This window comes from Octopus bimaculoides, chromosome 14, assembly GCF_001194135.2.
Source record: "Octopus bimaculoides isolate UCB-OBI-ISO-001 chromosome 14, ASM119413v2, whole genome shotgun sequence".
NCBI lineage: Eukaryota > Metazoa > Mollusca > Cephalopoda > Octopoda > Octopodidae > Octopus > Octopus bimaculoides.
Genome location: NC_068994.1, coordinates 38,993,525 through 39,010,899, shown reverse-complemented (window position 1 = coordinate 39,010,899; position 17,375 = coordinate 38,993,525). Strand labels below are relative to the sequence as shown.

Below are 17,375 nucleotides of genomic sequence, written 5' to 3'. Positions count from 1 at the left end.
GGTAATAATCTTTATTGATTTAGATATTTTTATATATCTATTGAAACTCTTCCAAATGTTTGTATTTACTATATACATTCCCTACCTTATTCAATTGTAATTTAATCTTATATTGTCTGAATGCTAATGTTGTCACTGACATCATCTTTGCCATCACCGTCACCAACACCATCCATTCCACCATCACCATCACCATTATTATCACCATCACCAACACTACCATTACCAATACCACCACCACAACTACCAGTAGCAATTGTTTGAACAAACTCACTGTCACAATCATCAATGTGCATTGTAGATTATGGATCTGTTGGAGCCATTGCCAATATTAGACTGCAGTAATCAACTGAAGAGTCCTGCTGCTTTTGATTGTTCCTGACATTATCAGTAATAGAATTCTAATCAGCAATAATCTTTGGAATGAAGTCAGAAAATGCACTCTCAGATACTTGGAAGTTTGCGAAAATATAAAATGATATACAGATAACATTAATTGAAATGATTTTAATAAAATGCTATATTATATGAATCGGGTTGTTTGTGTATGTATCTGGGTCCATCAGTCTGTATATGTGTAGGAATGTATATGTATTCCTGTGTCAATAATATCATTGATGATATATGCATTTATACAGCACAGGCATAGATCAGCATGTATGCAAGCATATATACACATAAACATTGATAAACATCGATCGACATACCTACACACACTCACACACACAGATACACACACACACACACACACTTATATACTCACACACTCATATACACATACTTTCACATATATATAGACAATATAGACACACACGCTTATGTAATTCTGAAGAAACAATAAGAAAATTCACCTTGATTTCCGGATTTTATTCCATTAATCAATGATCATCTCTTTCTGTATACTTATTCTCCAACTCTTTCTCTGTCTCTGTTTGAGATGTCTGCAATGCCAAGCTTCACTAAATCCACACACACATATATATTTATATCATTTGTTCAGATATTTTTCTGTATACTATTATGTAGACAGACATTTAGCCTACATAATAAGCAATATCCACCATATGACCAAGGAACACAAAGAAAATTGCTGAAGTCTGGTTTCCCAGATGTTGGAGTCTCACAGACAAAATTATGCAGGATTAGAAGCAATGGCAATATGCCAATATGAAGACCTATCCAACCCATGCCAGTACGATATAAAAAGAAAAAAAATACACAAAAGAAAACAAACAAAAAACAGGTATTAAATTGATGAAATATTGGGGAGAAGGAGACCAAAAATGTGGTGAAGCTGAATAATGGTGGTGGCATCATTGACAGAAATCTTAATGATGATGGTGATGAGGACAATGATGATGGTGATGAGGACAATGATGATGATTTTGTTCACTGAAATATTATTTACCAATCAATTATGGACTTAATTTCATCATATTATCCAGTTCCTTTACCATCATGTAAAGGTAGTACAAATTGCAGATAAAATAATCGAGGAAGAATTTAGTTTGAACATGGAAATCTTTCTCAAACAGCAATCAAACAGAAAAAGAAGCAGATGTTTGTTTCATCTAAATTTGTTAATGTCCAAGTTATTCTTGTTGTAGTTATTCTTGCTGTTTAGCCCCAAGTCAATCTGCCCTAATAAAGTAAGAGCTATGATCAAAAGACACTCCAGCCATAGTGAATAAGTGATATATTATAAAGTATTTTATTCTGCTCCTGTTAGAAGCTTTAAAACAATTCAAGGCAATGGAAATCCATTGTTATGTTCGAAGATAGAAATATTTCTCAAACAGCAATAAAGTAGAAAAAGAAGCAGATGTTTGTTTTATCAAAATTTGTAAATGTCCTAGTTATTGTTGTTATTTTTTAGTCCCAAATCTTTCACCCTATTCAAGTCAGAGCTATGGTCAAAAGTTCCTCTAGCCATGACCACAATGTCATTGTATACACCAAGAACCTTTTTTTTTAAGATTTCAGTTTAGAGTCATCTGTGGGAGGTTTAGCCATTATATCAAGCATAATGTGATGATTTTCTTCTTGGTTTCTGTTATGTCTCAACGCTACTGCTATCTAGCACCTTCGGATGATCTCTACTCAACCACTACACAACTGCTACTCGACTGCTACTCAACGCACCTACCACGGCCAGACTACCTCTATTTATATGTCTTGGGAGATCCTACTTCTTCGCTTGGGGGTGTCGACACAACAGTTTCTTTGTTCATGCAGACTTGTTGCAGCACAGGACTACTGGACGGGATATCATTGTTATATTCTACATTAGCCCTGATCAAGCATGAACTGTGACTGTATTCCAGTTATGACTGTATTGTCATATTCTTTTTAAGAGTAGGCATAGACATGGCTGTATGGTTAACAAGCTCACTTTGCAGTCATGTGGTTTCAGGTTCAATCCTGCTGCACCACATCTCTTCTATTATATGTAGCTCCATGTTCAACAAATCTTGTTAATGAATTTGATTGACAGAAACTTTGTGGAAGCCCATTGTGTGTGGTGTGTGTGTGTGTGTGTGTGTGTGTGTGTGTGTGCATGCGTGCATGCCTGTGTGTGTATGTATGCGCACACTCTTGTGTATCTTGGAGTTTGTTTTTATCCTTCACCCAGCCACCTGACAGCTGGTGTTGGTTTGTTCATACCCTCTGTGTTAGCAATTTGACAAAAGAGACCAATAGAATAATTACTAAGCTTAAATAAGTACTGTGGTCAATTTGCTTGACCAGATCCTTCAGGACAGTTCTCCAACTGAAGTCCAGTGACTGGAACAAGCAAAAGATAAATGATAAAAATAACTTTGACTACATTATACGATGTATGCCTTTTTATGATAGTATAATTTTGCTAGAAGGTGACCTGGCTGCTATTTCTAGCAAATGGATCGACCACTTTGAGGTTTTCTTGTCAGCCTGGACTTTCTTCTCAATTCATTCCTGTTCTAAATAAGTACAACTACTACTTGATGGATAAAGATTATGAAATCAATACTTCATGGTTTTAAAATAGACCTGTATCATTTCTGCATGATTACAATGAGCTTCGATTAAGTGAAATAGTTTATCTTGTAATTCGACTTTAATATATTTCTGTCATCAGAGTAATTTCTTATAGATTTATTTCATTCATCAGACACATCTTGTTATGCGAAATAGAATGAAAATCTTATCATTTTTTACCAAGACATTATTGTATCCAATATAGATGTCTGTGTAAAGCATGTGATCTAGTGGTTCGGATATTTGGTTCGTGATTATAAAGTCATGGGTTCAATTTCATGTCCAGGCAGAGCATTTAGTTTGTTGTGAGCTTGAGATTTTTTTTATTATTTACTTGTTTTTATAACTGGACTGTGGCCATGTTAGGGCAATGTTTTGAAGTATTTAGTTGAATAAATTGAATGCAGTATTTAATATTTTCTAAGTCTGTATTTATTGTGTCAGTCAAATTACTGGGATGTAAACAAACACTGGCTGCCAAGTGGTTGCGGGGAGGTGACAAATACAAGCATAAAACCACACACACATAAACACACACACACACACACACACTCAGACACACACACACACTCGTGTGTGTGTATGTATGTGTGTGTATGTTTGTGTGTGTGTGATGGGTTTCCACACAGTTTTCATCTACCACACACAAGCACAAATTCAGGCACAAGGCATTAATCAATTAGGGGCCATGGTAGAAGGTACTTGCATGAGCTGCTAGGCAATGGAATTGAACCCAAAATCAAAATGGTGACAGAGTGGAAATTTTTAGAAAGTAAATTTAGCAATCATTGAAGCAATCACATCTAAATAAATACAACTGTAATCTTTATCCCTCTTAATCCAAAGTATTTTCAATAAATAAGCCAAAAAACAATATAAATTTAAATTTTTAACTTACATATGAGTAGAACTTCAATTAATGACAATAAAACACTGAAATTTTACAAAGATTACAATCGATTTTTTTTTTAAGGCATAAAACTTGCTGAGTTTAATTCTGTTGTATATTCCCTCCACCTAGGTCAGCCCTGATCAAACAAATATCTTATTACAGTTGTTCCATTCATAACCGTCCCTCTTTTTTATATATCTTTATTCTGCATTGTACATTTTTATTCTATTTTAAATGTTTTATTCAATATAAACTCTTTTTTTGTTTTTTTGCTTTTTTGGTATGACAGTAGATAGTGATATGAGAGAAGACTTTATTCCTCTTTCTTACAGATTGGCTTCTCTCTTTGGCTTGTTATTAAGGTTTTACACAAAGATGGTCAATAAAATCAGTTCCAATTTTTAATTAGCACCTCAATTTATCAACCCCAGAAAGATGAAAGTCAATGTTTATCACAGTATGATTCAAATCAGAATGTAGAAGGCCTGACTAAATATCCCAAGACATTTTCTCTGTTGCTAGACACAAGCTAAAAATATGCAGGGTTTAGTAGTTGATCAGTACTAGGCTTAAATGTTAAGTTAGTCTTCTATTCACTAATTTTAATAACTTATCCTTTTATCATACTTTAGCTTCTCAAATCCTAGTACAAAGCCATGTTCCCCATGTACATATTTAGTCATTGAAGCTTTTCTTTTATCTTACCTTTTCCTGTTTCTTTTACCTGTCTTGCTTACCTGGCACCCTCATTAGTGCCAGTGGAATGAGAAAAGCAACAAGAACACACTGTAAAGTGGTTGGCATAAGGAGGGGTATCCATTCATAAAAATTATGCTAAAGCTGACTTTGGGACTCATTGCAGCTCTGCAGCTTGCCAGATTCTATCAAACTGTCCAATCCACCAGTATGGAAAACAAAAGTTGAATGATGATGATGATGGTGGTGGTGATGGTGGTGGTGATGGTGGTGGTGGTGCTACTGCTGCTGCTTCTGGTGATAGTGATGGTAGCGGCAGTGGTGGTTTTTGGTGGTGCTGGTGATGGTGATGATGGTGATGATAATGATGATCATGATCATGATGACAGTGAATAAAAACCAGAAAAATAGACTGATAATTTTTTATGTATTTTTTTATCCAATTTATTGTAATTTTATTTTTGTCCTTGTCTCCATTTTTATTTCTTGGCAGAGTATCCCAATACCTACTTTGTTGTACACAATACTGGGTTTGTAGTTATAGCTATATTTATATAATCTTTTATGGTTTATGATGAATAATACACCACACTGTAGACAGATTGTTATACCATTGTTAATTATTAAAGACATTGTGATCAAGTATTGTAGACATAACAATACAGCCTCTCTCTCTGCAGTAATTCATCCAACAAGGAAGCCACAATATGATCTGTTGGTCTGCTAGAAATAGCAGGTAAATTGTCTCATCACACCTTACTATTTTAAAAAGCTGGAGGACACATTAGATAATTTAGTCCTGAATACCCTTGAAATGATGAGATAATCACCATCAGAGTAGGTTAGGTCACAGCTTTGCTTAGTCATGACAAACTCAGGGGTAGAAACCAACTACAAAGTTTTCTTGGAAAGGAAAACAAATATTAAAAAAACAAAAAAAAACTTTTTATGGTATATATTTTAATGTTTTATTTATCTAATTTTGTGTTTATTGTTGTTGTAATTGTTTTTGTTGTTGTAATTGACTGTCTGTCCTCAACACTTTTGATCTTATGCCAATGTTAAAAATCATTATTATTACCGTTATCACAACTATTAACAAGGTGATGGATTGGTAGATTCATTTGACCATTGGACAAAATACTTGGCAGTATTTGTTTTGTCTGTTTAGATTCTGAGTTCAGGTCCTGCCAATGACATTTCAAGTCCTACCAATGTGCATTTCTTTCCTCTTGGGATTGATAAAATGAAATACCAGACCACAAGTACTGGAGTCAATTTAACCTTCCTTAAAATTATTGTAGATGTGAATGAAATTATAACAGAAGACTAAGACTAGCTTTGCTTTTTATCCTTCTGCAGTCATTGAAATATATACCAGTAAACACTGAAATTGTGAGCTTATATTAAAAATTATTATTCACAGCATTAAAGTGTCCAACAAAATACCTTGTCATATATATTCCAACTCTTGGAATTTTGAGTTCAAACTCAGCCATGGGTTTGATAAATAAAATACTAGTCAAGTACTGGTGTCAATGGTATTAGTTAATCACAATCACCTCCCTTCAAAAACTACAGGCCTTATGCTTAAATTAGAAACGTAAGCCAGTGGATTAGCTGAATCTTTAGAGAGTCAGACAAATGCTTTACAAGAACTGAGTTCAAATCCCAATGTGGCTAACTCTGTCCTACACCCTTTAAGGGTTTATTTTTGCATTCCCTCATTCTAGTAATACCAGTCAGGTATTGGGGTCATATTTAATCAACTAGGCTTGTCTTTAGAATGTGCAGTATTGTCCAATATGAAAAGTTGGCATGACCATTCCTAATTTATGTAATGAATAAGGATTTCTTCAAAGACTGGTACAAAGACAAATATTTAGGAGGGATGTATGCAAAAGATTCTACAATGCATGTGTAAGGATCTTGAAAGGATGAAATTCAAAGTTGCTTACGGCCAGATTCGAACACAACATGAAAAAAAGATCATCATCATCATCATCATCACCACTGCCGCCGCTGCCACCACCACCACCACTAAAACATAAATTTTAATTTTTAACTTACATATGAGTAGAACTTCAATTACACTGCTCAATTAATGACAATAAAACACTGAAATTTTACAAAGATTACAATCGACTTTTTTAAGGCATAAAACTTGCTGAGTTTAATTCTGTTGTATATACTCTCCACCTAGCTCAGCCCTGATCAAGCAAATATCTTACAGTTGTTCCATTCATAACCACTGCTGCCGCCGCCACCACCAGTACCACCATCACCACCGCCATCCTCATTATCATCAACTTGTAATTTCTGCCGTGCATGATAATGCTACACATCTCATTCCGTTGTTATCAGTACCCTAAATTGATCATCAGTTATAATACTAGTATCTTCCATGATGGGGTTTTAACTATAGCTTTGAATGAACATCCATGGGTCACCCTTCAATGCATTGGGTTGGGGCCACAGATAATGACAGCTTGTCAGCTAGCAGCTGGCCGCACTGGATGTCTCACACAGAGTACAACCTGACAACCTACAGCTCCTTTCCTTCAATATCATTTGTTAACTGAGAGAAATTCCCACAGAGTTGTCCATTGGTAACTTTCTGCATCCAAGCAAAGAACATAACTAAATACTACAAGAAAAGTTTTCATTCACTCTACCATTTTTTCTGCTCTAACATACACACCTGAAAGGGTGTATGGCCTAGTGGTTAAGGTATTAGTCTTCACAATCATTAGACCCCAGATTCAATTCTCAAACCAGGAGGAGCATTGTATCCTTAAACAAAGCATTTCAGTTCACTTTGCTCCAGTAAACTCAGCTGAGAGTGGGTACCAGTGCTATCCGGAGTTACCCTTACAACAAACTAGCATTCCTTTCAGATTTAAGTCATGGCCGTTGCCAGTATGATGTAAATGTCACCTGTGAAATCGTACTCATGGCTGTTGCCAGTGTCATGTAAATGGCATCTGTGCCAGTGACACATAAAAAAGCAGCCATTACACTCTTGGAGTGGTTGGTATTAGGAAAGGCATCCTGTTGCGGAAACCATACCAAATCAGACTGGAACCTCGTGCAGCCCTCCAGCTTACCAGTTCCATTCAAACCATCTAACCCATGCCAGCATGGAAAGTGAACGTAAAATAATGATGATGATGATGATGATGATGATGGCCCTGATAAGCTCTCCCATAGACAGTTGTAAGCTTAAGATAGACAACACACACCAAGGGAATAAAAAACAAAATCTCCAGTGGAACCAAACAGACATCACAGTCAACAAATTATCTGATAACAACACCAAGCAATTCCTACTGTGGATTTATGGTTTCTTTTCTTTTTTTTTATCACTAAAAGCATTTAACGGTCCAAATACTCATTTCGCTATCATCCACACTTGTTCAAGCTTCAGCTGTTTCTCTAATCCGACTAGATAAGCACTTGATTTTAAAGATGTCTAAGTGTAAATAGATTTTTAAGAGTCTTTTAACTTTCTCGGTCAGCTTTCACTTTCTCACTTTCTCTTTCTCTGTGTGTATGTATGCATGTATTCATAAACACACACATATGCACGCACACACTCGCACACATGTACACATATATGTATGTATATATCTATATATATATATACATACATATGTATACATATATATGTATGTATATATATATGTATATGCACATATATGCATATATGTACACATATATGTTTATTAGTTGGACATGTATATGTGTGTTGCATATGTATCACCTAATTATTTAATAAAATAATCATTTAGAAATGTGTCCTTTCATAAATGTTTGAAATATACAGTAAACAAAGTTAAATAAAAGCTATTGATTTCAATTTGAAATATCCCTGAAGTGAAATAACAAGTTGTTCTCTATTCTGTTAATGAGATTAAGTCAGTGTAGTATGTTGCAAATGTGTAACTGGCAGTCTGCAGCTTAATGCAAAGTAAATGAACCCAATCTTCTACTTAACCTGAGGCTGGGGACAAAGTGTGATATATTTTCATACCCTTGAGTGTATATTTGAATTTGTTTGCAATATTTAAGTGGATATATGCTTCGTGCAGCTTGGAATCAGAGAAGAAGGAAGAGAAGAAAGTAGTTTAGAGTAGAACTCCATCTCAATCAATTAAGCTGATTGATGTTTAGAAGGAATTCTACCGTAACTAGATGCATTCTAGTCCAGTCACATAAATGATACTGCTACACTACTACAACATCAGTGTTGTACATAATTAAGGCGACTTCTTGTGAAAACCATTCTAATTAATAACGCCATGATTCAGATTATACCACGTGACTCTGCAATGCCTATGACACTCTTGAACACCTGCTGTTGGGCTTTCTCATTATTGGAATGATAATCAGATAGGATATATTGGAAATTGACTTGGGAAGAAAATAGAATCTGATTTACACAATGATTAGAAGAAAATTGTGAATTCAGAAAAGAGAAAGTGGAAAAAAAATTGTTTTCATGGAAAGTTTTGAATTTTAATTTGTAACATAAAAAAAGATAAAATTAAATAGTATGGTGTTAAAAATAAAATTTAAGTTTGAGAAAATGTTGACTAATCTTTCATTAACTTGGTTGAAATGTCACACTTAACATTCTTGGATTAATTGAAACCTGCCACTCAGAATTATAGCTTTTATTTTGAAGTTGCTCTTGAGATCTGACAAGTAAAGTGTAAATTTCAGCTATACAGAAAATAGAATCAATCCTAATTAGTTATAGCAATTTTGTGATATTTCTTGACATACTTCTCATATACCCTTTCTTTTCCTTTGCTTTCTTTGAAAAAAGAAAATAACCGATAATTCTTATTTTTGTTAACATTTAGAATGTTTGCTCAGTTACACATTTTACATGAAAATTAGCTTCTGACTTCCTATTTCATTTCCAATCATACAAGCTGCATTGAATCCAGTATATACATATATGTAACATGATACTTATATTAGTATTTTACCTTCTCCGTGTTTATTTAATTCTAAAATGCAATTGTTTCCTCAAACTTAATTATAGATTTATTCTAACATTCCTTTGTTCTGCTTCATTATTATTTGGATCCAATTGACTTCAATTCATTTATTTTTGACTACAAATTACCGTGTAAGCATACATAAATATGTTTAAGCAAGCAAAACAGGGAATAAAACATTTTGTGGCTGAAGAACCATGACAGAGGCTAACATTAGAGGCTGGAAATTAAAAATCCCTTGGGATTTTTATAAATGAAACAATGATTCAACAACATAAAAAGAAATTGCTATTTAACCCTTTTGCCACTACTGCTACTATGATACAAACTTCTTTTTAAAGTCATCTAATTTAAAATCTTCCATTAAAATCTCATGTTAATTTTTGTTCTACACATTAGGTTAATAATAACAAGGTTATTTTACTAAATCTTTCATTATTTTCAAAATTAATTAAAACAAAGATAGTGTATTTTAAAAGAAATATTTTAACAAAATGTTAATCTAGTGATAGTTTTTGCCTGATAAATCTTGCTATTCACAAATTTCAGTATTGAAACAAAGAATACTTAACACAATTTATTGAGGCCCAATGTATGCAAAAACATACCTTATTCTCTAATTTTCTTTTCTTTCATGAAAATTTAAGGCATAATAAGGATGTGAAAAGGAAGTTTCTTACGTAGTTTAACACTCAAAATGTTTATAACTATATGCATGGACACATTAATTTCCCATGCATGGGCATACATTATTTGCATGCACATGCATGTAAAATAAGATGAAGGAAAATAACAAGATTGTGGGAATTAGTGTGTGATAAGGGAGAGTAAAGATTGAATACATTGTTCACATAGTTTGTAGTGATAATGGTGGTGGTGGTGGTGGTGGTGGTGGTGGCGGTGGTGGTGGTTGTAACGGTGGTGGTTGTAATGGTGGTGGTTGTGGTGGTGGGGGTGGGGTGGTGATATTACTATTTAGGGACAAAATCTCAAACACTGGATATAATAAAGAACTTATGGAGAAATAAATGTATTCTGGGAGGCTTATTTCAGCTAGAGTTATAACTAAGATACGACTCATCATTTACAAATGTAATTTACTAATATTAATCTTCTGCCATTTTTTTCATATAATTTCAGATTAAGCATGTAATTGTGACAGATATACATGTAGCCAAATGTTTTACAAATTCTTTGTAAAGAACACAAATAAGGATATCTTCTGATGACATGCTGGTACAAGTGTCCATCGTAATGTTTCTTCTCGAGACATCATTCAGTGCAGATATCACCTACCACATTAAAGAGGGTCAAAGACCCAACACCATTGTGGGAGATGTTGCTGATGACATTCATGTGTTAGAAAATGTTATATTACAAAAGTACAACCATATAACATTTAGTCAGCTGCAAAAGAGTGGAAACTTAAATTTGTTCAATGTAACAAAAACAGGAAAGCTGTATACTGCAGTGGTCTTGGATGCTGAATCTCTTTGCAAATATAATACAGAATGTTATAGTATGGTTGATGTAGCTGTTCGGAATAAAAAATCTTTTATAAGTATTATTGAAATAAAAATAATAATCAGTGATGTCAATGACAATTCTCCAGAATTCATGCAAGACTCCATCAAACTCCAATTTTCAGAAACAGATGGAAAAGGAACATCAAAATCTATTCCAAATGCCTTTGATCGTGATGTTGGTTTTGAAAATTCAAAGATTTCATACCAACTTTTACGGTCCAAAGACGATCCATTTATATTGGCAGTATCCCAGAAAGTAGATGGTTCTGCTGAGTTGGAAATAACTTCAACCCAAATGCTAGACAGAGAAATCAAAGCTACATATAATCTTCAAATTATAGCTAAAGATGCTGGAACACCACCAAGACAAAATACCTTAAATGTTCAAATTACTGTTGAAGATGAAAATGACAATCAGCCTGTGTTTGAACAAAATGTATACAATGTGTCAATCATGAGTTCCCATGACCAAGGCATGCCAATCATTACACTTACTGCAAATGATCGAGATGTTGGTGAAAATGGTAGAATAAGCTATTATTTCGCTTCTAAAACTTCAGAATCAACAAAATCTAATTTTAATTTGAACAAAAGAACAGCAGAAATTTTTCTGAATAAAGATGCTTCATTAAAAAGAAAACAAGTTTATAATTTGTATGTAAAAGCAGAAGATGGTGGTACTCCTCCAAAGAGCTCCACTGTAGCTGTTATAATAAATGTCATCAATCAGAAGAACAGTGCACCAACTATTGATGTGAATTTTTTTTCTGAGCCAATGGGAGGTGAAATTACTATTCCTGAAGATATATCAGTTGGTAGCTTTATTGCATACATAAAAGTCACAGATGAAAATAAGGGTGAAGATGGAAATGTATCTTGTACTATTGATAATCACCTATTCCAGTTACACAGTCTAGGAAATATGAAGTACAAAATGGTCATTCAAAATCCTGTTGACCGAGAAAAAGAAAGCAAAATCAACTTAACATTGATCTGTCAAGATAAAGGTACCCCTCCTCTAAAGACTATAAAAAGATTCTCGGTTCTAGTCACTGATTTCAATGATGTTCAACCACAATTTTCTAAGGATTTATTCAAATTTCTAATCTATGAGAATGAAAGCCCTAATTTTCCTGTTGGCTTTATTATCGTTACTGATCCTGACCTTGGACCTGGAGGTCAGCTGACTTATTCAATTTTGAATAAGAGCAAAGAAGCTCTTCCATTTGAAATCTCAAACCTTGGATTCATTTCAGCAACTGAATCCCTGGACCGAGAAAAGTGCAGTGAATATAAGTTTAAGGTTTTTGTAAAAGACAATGGAATACCATCTCTTAACAACACAGCAGATGTTATTGTGGAAGTTGTTGATAAAAATGACAATCCCCCGTATTTTACATTCCCTAACGTAAATCCTTTTAGTCTTGATGTCCACTACCATTCACAAAATAAGGAAGATATAATAGTTCTTGAAGCTTCTGACAGGGATATTCATATGAATGCTTTCCTTAGTTATGAAATTATTGGTGGGAATGAAAGAAATTTATTTAAAATCAATCCATATTCTGGTGAATTGTCTTTCACTCGTCCCATTTATCAAAGTGATGCTGGCTTTTATAACTTGCAATTTATGGCTAAAGACAGCGGATCACCAATTCTCTCGACTGTGACTAATTTATCTTTGACACTGACAACAAGCAACAAAACAACCACTGTTTTAACCCCAGTCCATGCCATGTCAGCTAAGAAAATTCACATCAATTTGATGATAGTCCTGTTAGTGGCAGCTGTTATATTTTCTATTACTCTAGTAGTTTCACTGACAATATGCATCGTAAGGAAAAATAACAGTAGAAATATACATCATAACGATGGATTTTATAATGACAAATATGTTGACTATGTCAGTAGAGAAATACACCCTCAGTATGATATGCCAGTAACTATGGAAACAAAGTATGGGAAAAAGACCATTTCTCAAGCAACTTTACATAAACGCCAACACCATTCTGGATATATTGATAAATGGAAGTCTCCGTCAGTTGGACTACAACTCCACGATGTCACAGATGAATTATATCAGGTAAGATTTCATTACAGTTTTAAAAACTACTTATTAATTATTACGTATTTTTATTTTTTTACTTTTTCATGTATATTTTTACTTAAGGCTAATTTTACTCCAAATTCTATTTTCAGCTCAATAAATTTATTTTCCATGATATTTGTCAGAAAATACATTAAGAAATATAGTTAATAGCAATAATAAAATTTAAAAAATTGTATTCATTAGTATTCAGAAAAAAATTCTTTAATTATAATTATCAAATATTGATTTCTTACTTATGCACAACATTTAATGAAATGTGACTGTGCAATATTCATGCTTTTCTCAAGGGCATTAAGGATATAACTGAAGTTGAGTCTACAAAGAATTGAAACCAGGTCACAGATTTTTCAGTTTCATTGGAGTTTACCACATTAGCAACATGGCACAGACATTCAATGCAATGTTGTCTTTTCAATTTGAAAAATTTATTTAATAAACTTTATTTCATTTCTAAAATTGTTAATAATTATTATAAAATTTTTCAAATTTGTATTCAAGGCTTCATAATAAAAATTCTTTTGATCTTTCATTAGTTTGAATATTAAGTGATCACTTTTAATATAGATAATTGGTATTAAAATAGATAAATAAATGAATAAACATGGTTAAGTTAGAAAATCGTATTACCCTGCCAAAATGCTAACATTACTATTAAACAAACAAAAGACTGGATTTCATACTTTGGTCATTTTATCATCAACTAATGGAAGCTCCAAAATAAATTTTCTTGCAATTTTTTTCTTCCTAATTAAAATATGTGCATGCATAAGTATGTGCACGTGTGTGTATGCATCTCTGAGAGAGAAAGAGACAGTGAGAGGAAGTGAAAGAGAGAGTGAAAAGGAGGAAGGGAGCAACATTTTATAAATGATGTTTCTTCACAGCTCGAGGGAGTTTGTTTATTGAGTGGTAAACCATTGAGTTTGTTGATGTAGTGGCCATGATTTTATTAGTAACTAATTATATTTGTGTGTTGGAGTTTGCATGTGTATACTTGTGTGTGTGTGTGTGTTTGTAAATTTTTGCAAGTTGAGATTATATGTATATGTATATATTTGTGTGTTAGCAAGTATGAGTTGCTGCTTGTATGTATATGTGCATGCTTGTTAGTGGTTCATAATGTGTATATGTGTTGAGTATGTATGTATTTGTGTGTGTGTATTTCTACATGTGCATATGTTCATGACTATATGCGTTTGTGTGTGTAGCTTCAATGTGTTTTAACACCTAATTGTGTTTTAAAAAAATGTAAGTTGAGAGAGAGAGATGAGATGAAACAAAATGATAAACAGCCTCAGTGAGGTGAATAGTGCAGTAGACAGTTTTGTGCCTTGCACTTAAATGATGCAAGAAAAAACAATTTTATTTGATTATTTATTTATTTTAATGGTTTGATCTAGAGGAAGGAGCTATTCTCAAGGCCATCAAAGACCCCTTTGCGACAAGTAAGATCAACATGGTTTGATACTCCTCTTTAAAGTTGATGGCTGTAAGAAAAACCATAAGCAAAGAAAGAATTCCTGAGGGATGATTTACTAGGGGAGATGAACTGTGTGTAGTGTTTATTGCTGGTCCTAGAGGGAGAAGACATAATGTGGATGAGAAAAGGAGAGGAGAATGAATTGCGGTATTGAGTGAAGGTGGCTCAAGAACCAACAATTCTATTGTTCACTCTAAAAAAGAACATTTAGGCTTATATTATTGTAGCTTCATGTGTTTTCTTTTTGTCTGATAATTTTGGACTCCACCCTCAATGATATCATAAAGTATGGTTTAGATATACTAGAGCCTTCACTGCAATTTGAGCTGGCAGCATTGGACAGCAGAGAGAGAGGGGGGTGAGAGGGAGAGAGAGAGAGATAGGGATGGAGATGGAGGGGAATGAGGGAGGGAGAGGGAGATGGAGGGAGAGAGAGAGAGAGAGAGAGAGAGAAAGAGAGAGAGAGAGAGAGAAATAGACCAAACAGCATCACAATCTTCTCATTCCAAGGAGGCAATTTTATAATTTAAGATAGCATCTGGGGCAATACCTGGGTCACCTGGCACCAACCTGGTGAAACAGGTATCAAACTCAGTTTTCATTTCCTGACTAGTTGGGGAAGTGAGTTAAATTTTGGCTGTTTGGTTGTTCACCAACAGGTTTCTTTTCAAACTCCTAATGTCCTTGGGCCCTCCTTACTCAATCTGATTAAAAAAGAGGTTGACATTGGCAGGAATGAGCCTTGAAAGGTGCAAAGGTGACCCAGTGTGCATCTTTTTCATTGTTCTTTAGGGAAATGTATTTGCCATCTTGTATGCCAAGATTATCAAATATTTTCATAAAAACATCTCACAATTATAAATGCAGGCATGGCAATGTAGTTACGAAGCCTGCCTTGCAGCCACAGGTTTTTGGGTTCAGTCCCACTATATAGCACCTTGGGCAAGTGTCTTCTACTATTACCCTGGACTATTCAATGGATTGTGAGTTAATTTGGTGATGGAAATTGTATGGAATCCATTCTGTATATATATATATATATATATGTATATATAATTTGTGTGTGTGCATGCGTGTGTGTGTATGTGTGTGTGTGTGTGTGTGTATCATTCTTATACAAGTATGTTATTGACAGTGACTTCAAAGTTTCAGCCGGCTGTCTGAGAATGGGTTAGCTGGCTAAAACTTCGAAGTCATTGTCAACAACATTCTTATATAAGAATATTAAATTTGCATTCTGAGTAACCTATCAGATTAATGTAAAATTGTTTTTTTTATAACTGGGCAGAAACGTTCAGGATCAATAAAATATGTAATAGTTGAACACTGGGGTCGATGTAATTGACTTAGCTCATCCCCTGAAATTGCTGACTTTGAGCCAAAATTTGAAACCATTATTGTAATTTTTATTATTATTGTTGTTGTTGTTGTTTTACTGCTCAGTGTGCTCAGTCTTGTCTGCTCTGGTTGATTCTGTGGGAGTGGACAGCAGCCGGTTGTCAGAGGTCTCACAAGGTCTCTTTCCACTCATTATAAGCCTTACTGCTTGGTTGTTAATTAATGTGGGAGACATTCAACATCCAAGTACCAATCTCAAAATCCTAGCTGTCCCCTGAAGAGCAGTTTTTGGGGGGCTTGCTCTGCTATCATGTCAATTTCAATTTCTCTGACATATTTCTTGAACTTGGTTTAGATGTTATTATTATTATTATTATTATTATTATTATTATTATTATTATTATTATTATTATTATTATTATTATTATTATTCAGTCAGCAAGCTAGTAGAATCGTTAACCCACCAAAAAAAACACACAGTGGCATTTTGTCCATGTTTATGTTCTGAGTTCAAGTTCCACTAAGGTTGACTTTGCCTTTCATCCTTTCAGGGTCAATAAATTAAGTACCAGTGAAACACTGGTACTTTTGGAGTCGATGTAGTCCCCTCCCACCAAATTTCAGGCCTTGTACCTATAGTAGAAAACATTATTATTATTAGTATTATTATTATTATTATTATTATTATTATTTAGTCAATGAGCTGGTAGAATTGTTACTGCACTGGACAAAATGGTTAGTGGCATTTCTTCTGGTTCTTTATGTTCTGAGTTTAAATGCTGCTGAGGTTGACTTTGCCTGCCATCCTTTTAGAATCAAGGAAACAAGATCTAACTGAGCACTGGGTTTGACTAACCCCACTAACCCTCAAATTTTTCCAACTCTCAAAAGAATTTCCCTCCTAGACTCCACATAATTACGTCTGGAATTTAGAAACTTCCATCCAGTACAAATTTTCTCCCATGTTAAGAATTGTAGATTTAAATTCTGTAGGGCAAAGAGAAGGAGTGGTTGTTGATCAAGCAGACCTATGATTACAGACATTCCAGCCACGACCATCATGTTATACATTTTCATAACAGTACTGATCAACAACCTGTATATCAAACTCTACCACATAAAAATGAGCAAAGAGACAGCAGCTTATAAACAATTTAGAATATATTGATTGCTTGTCATGTTAATGATACTTTTAGATTTGTTTTTAAACTGGTTAAACATCTGTTTTAGATCAATTTGCACATTACTGCTCTATTTATATAACTATGACATTGATTGTATGTATATATATATATATATATATATA

At 34.0% G+C, this 17,375-nt stretch overlaps 1 protein-coding gene across 3 annotated transcripts in view; it reads left to right on the top strand.

The window, feature by feature from the left end:
* Positions 1-17,375, top strand: part of LOC106872388 (protocadherin-18) — a 134,234-nt gene that overhangs the window by 3,668 nt on the left and 113,191 nt on the right. For all 3 annotated transcript variants that reach the window (XM_014919376.2, XM_014919377.2, XM_052973092.1), the window contains exon 2: positions 10,756-13,224. In XM_014919376.2, the coding sequence (XP_014774862.1) occupies positions 10,846-13,224 (2,379 nt within the window). In that variant the 5' untranslated portion in view covers positions 10,756-10,845. The remainder of the gene's footprint in view (positions 1-10,755; positions 13,225-17,375) is intronic.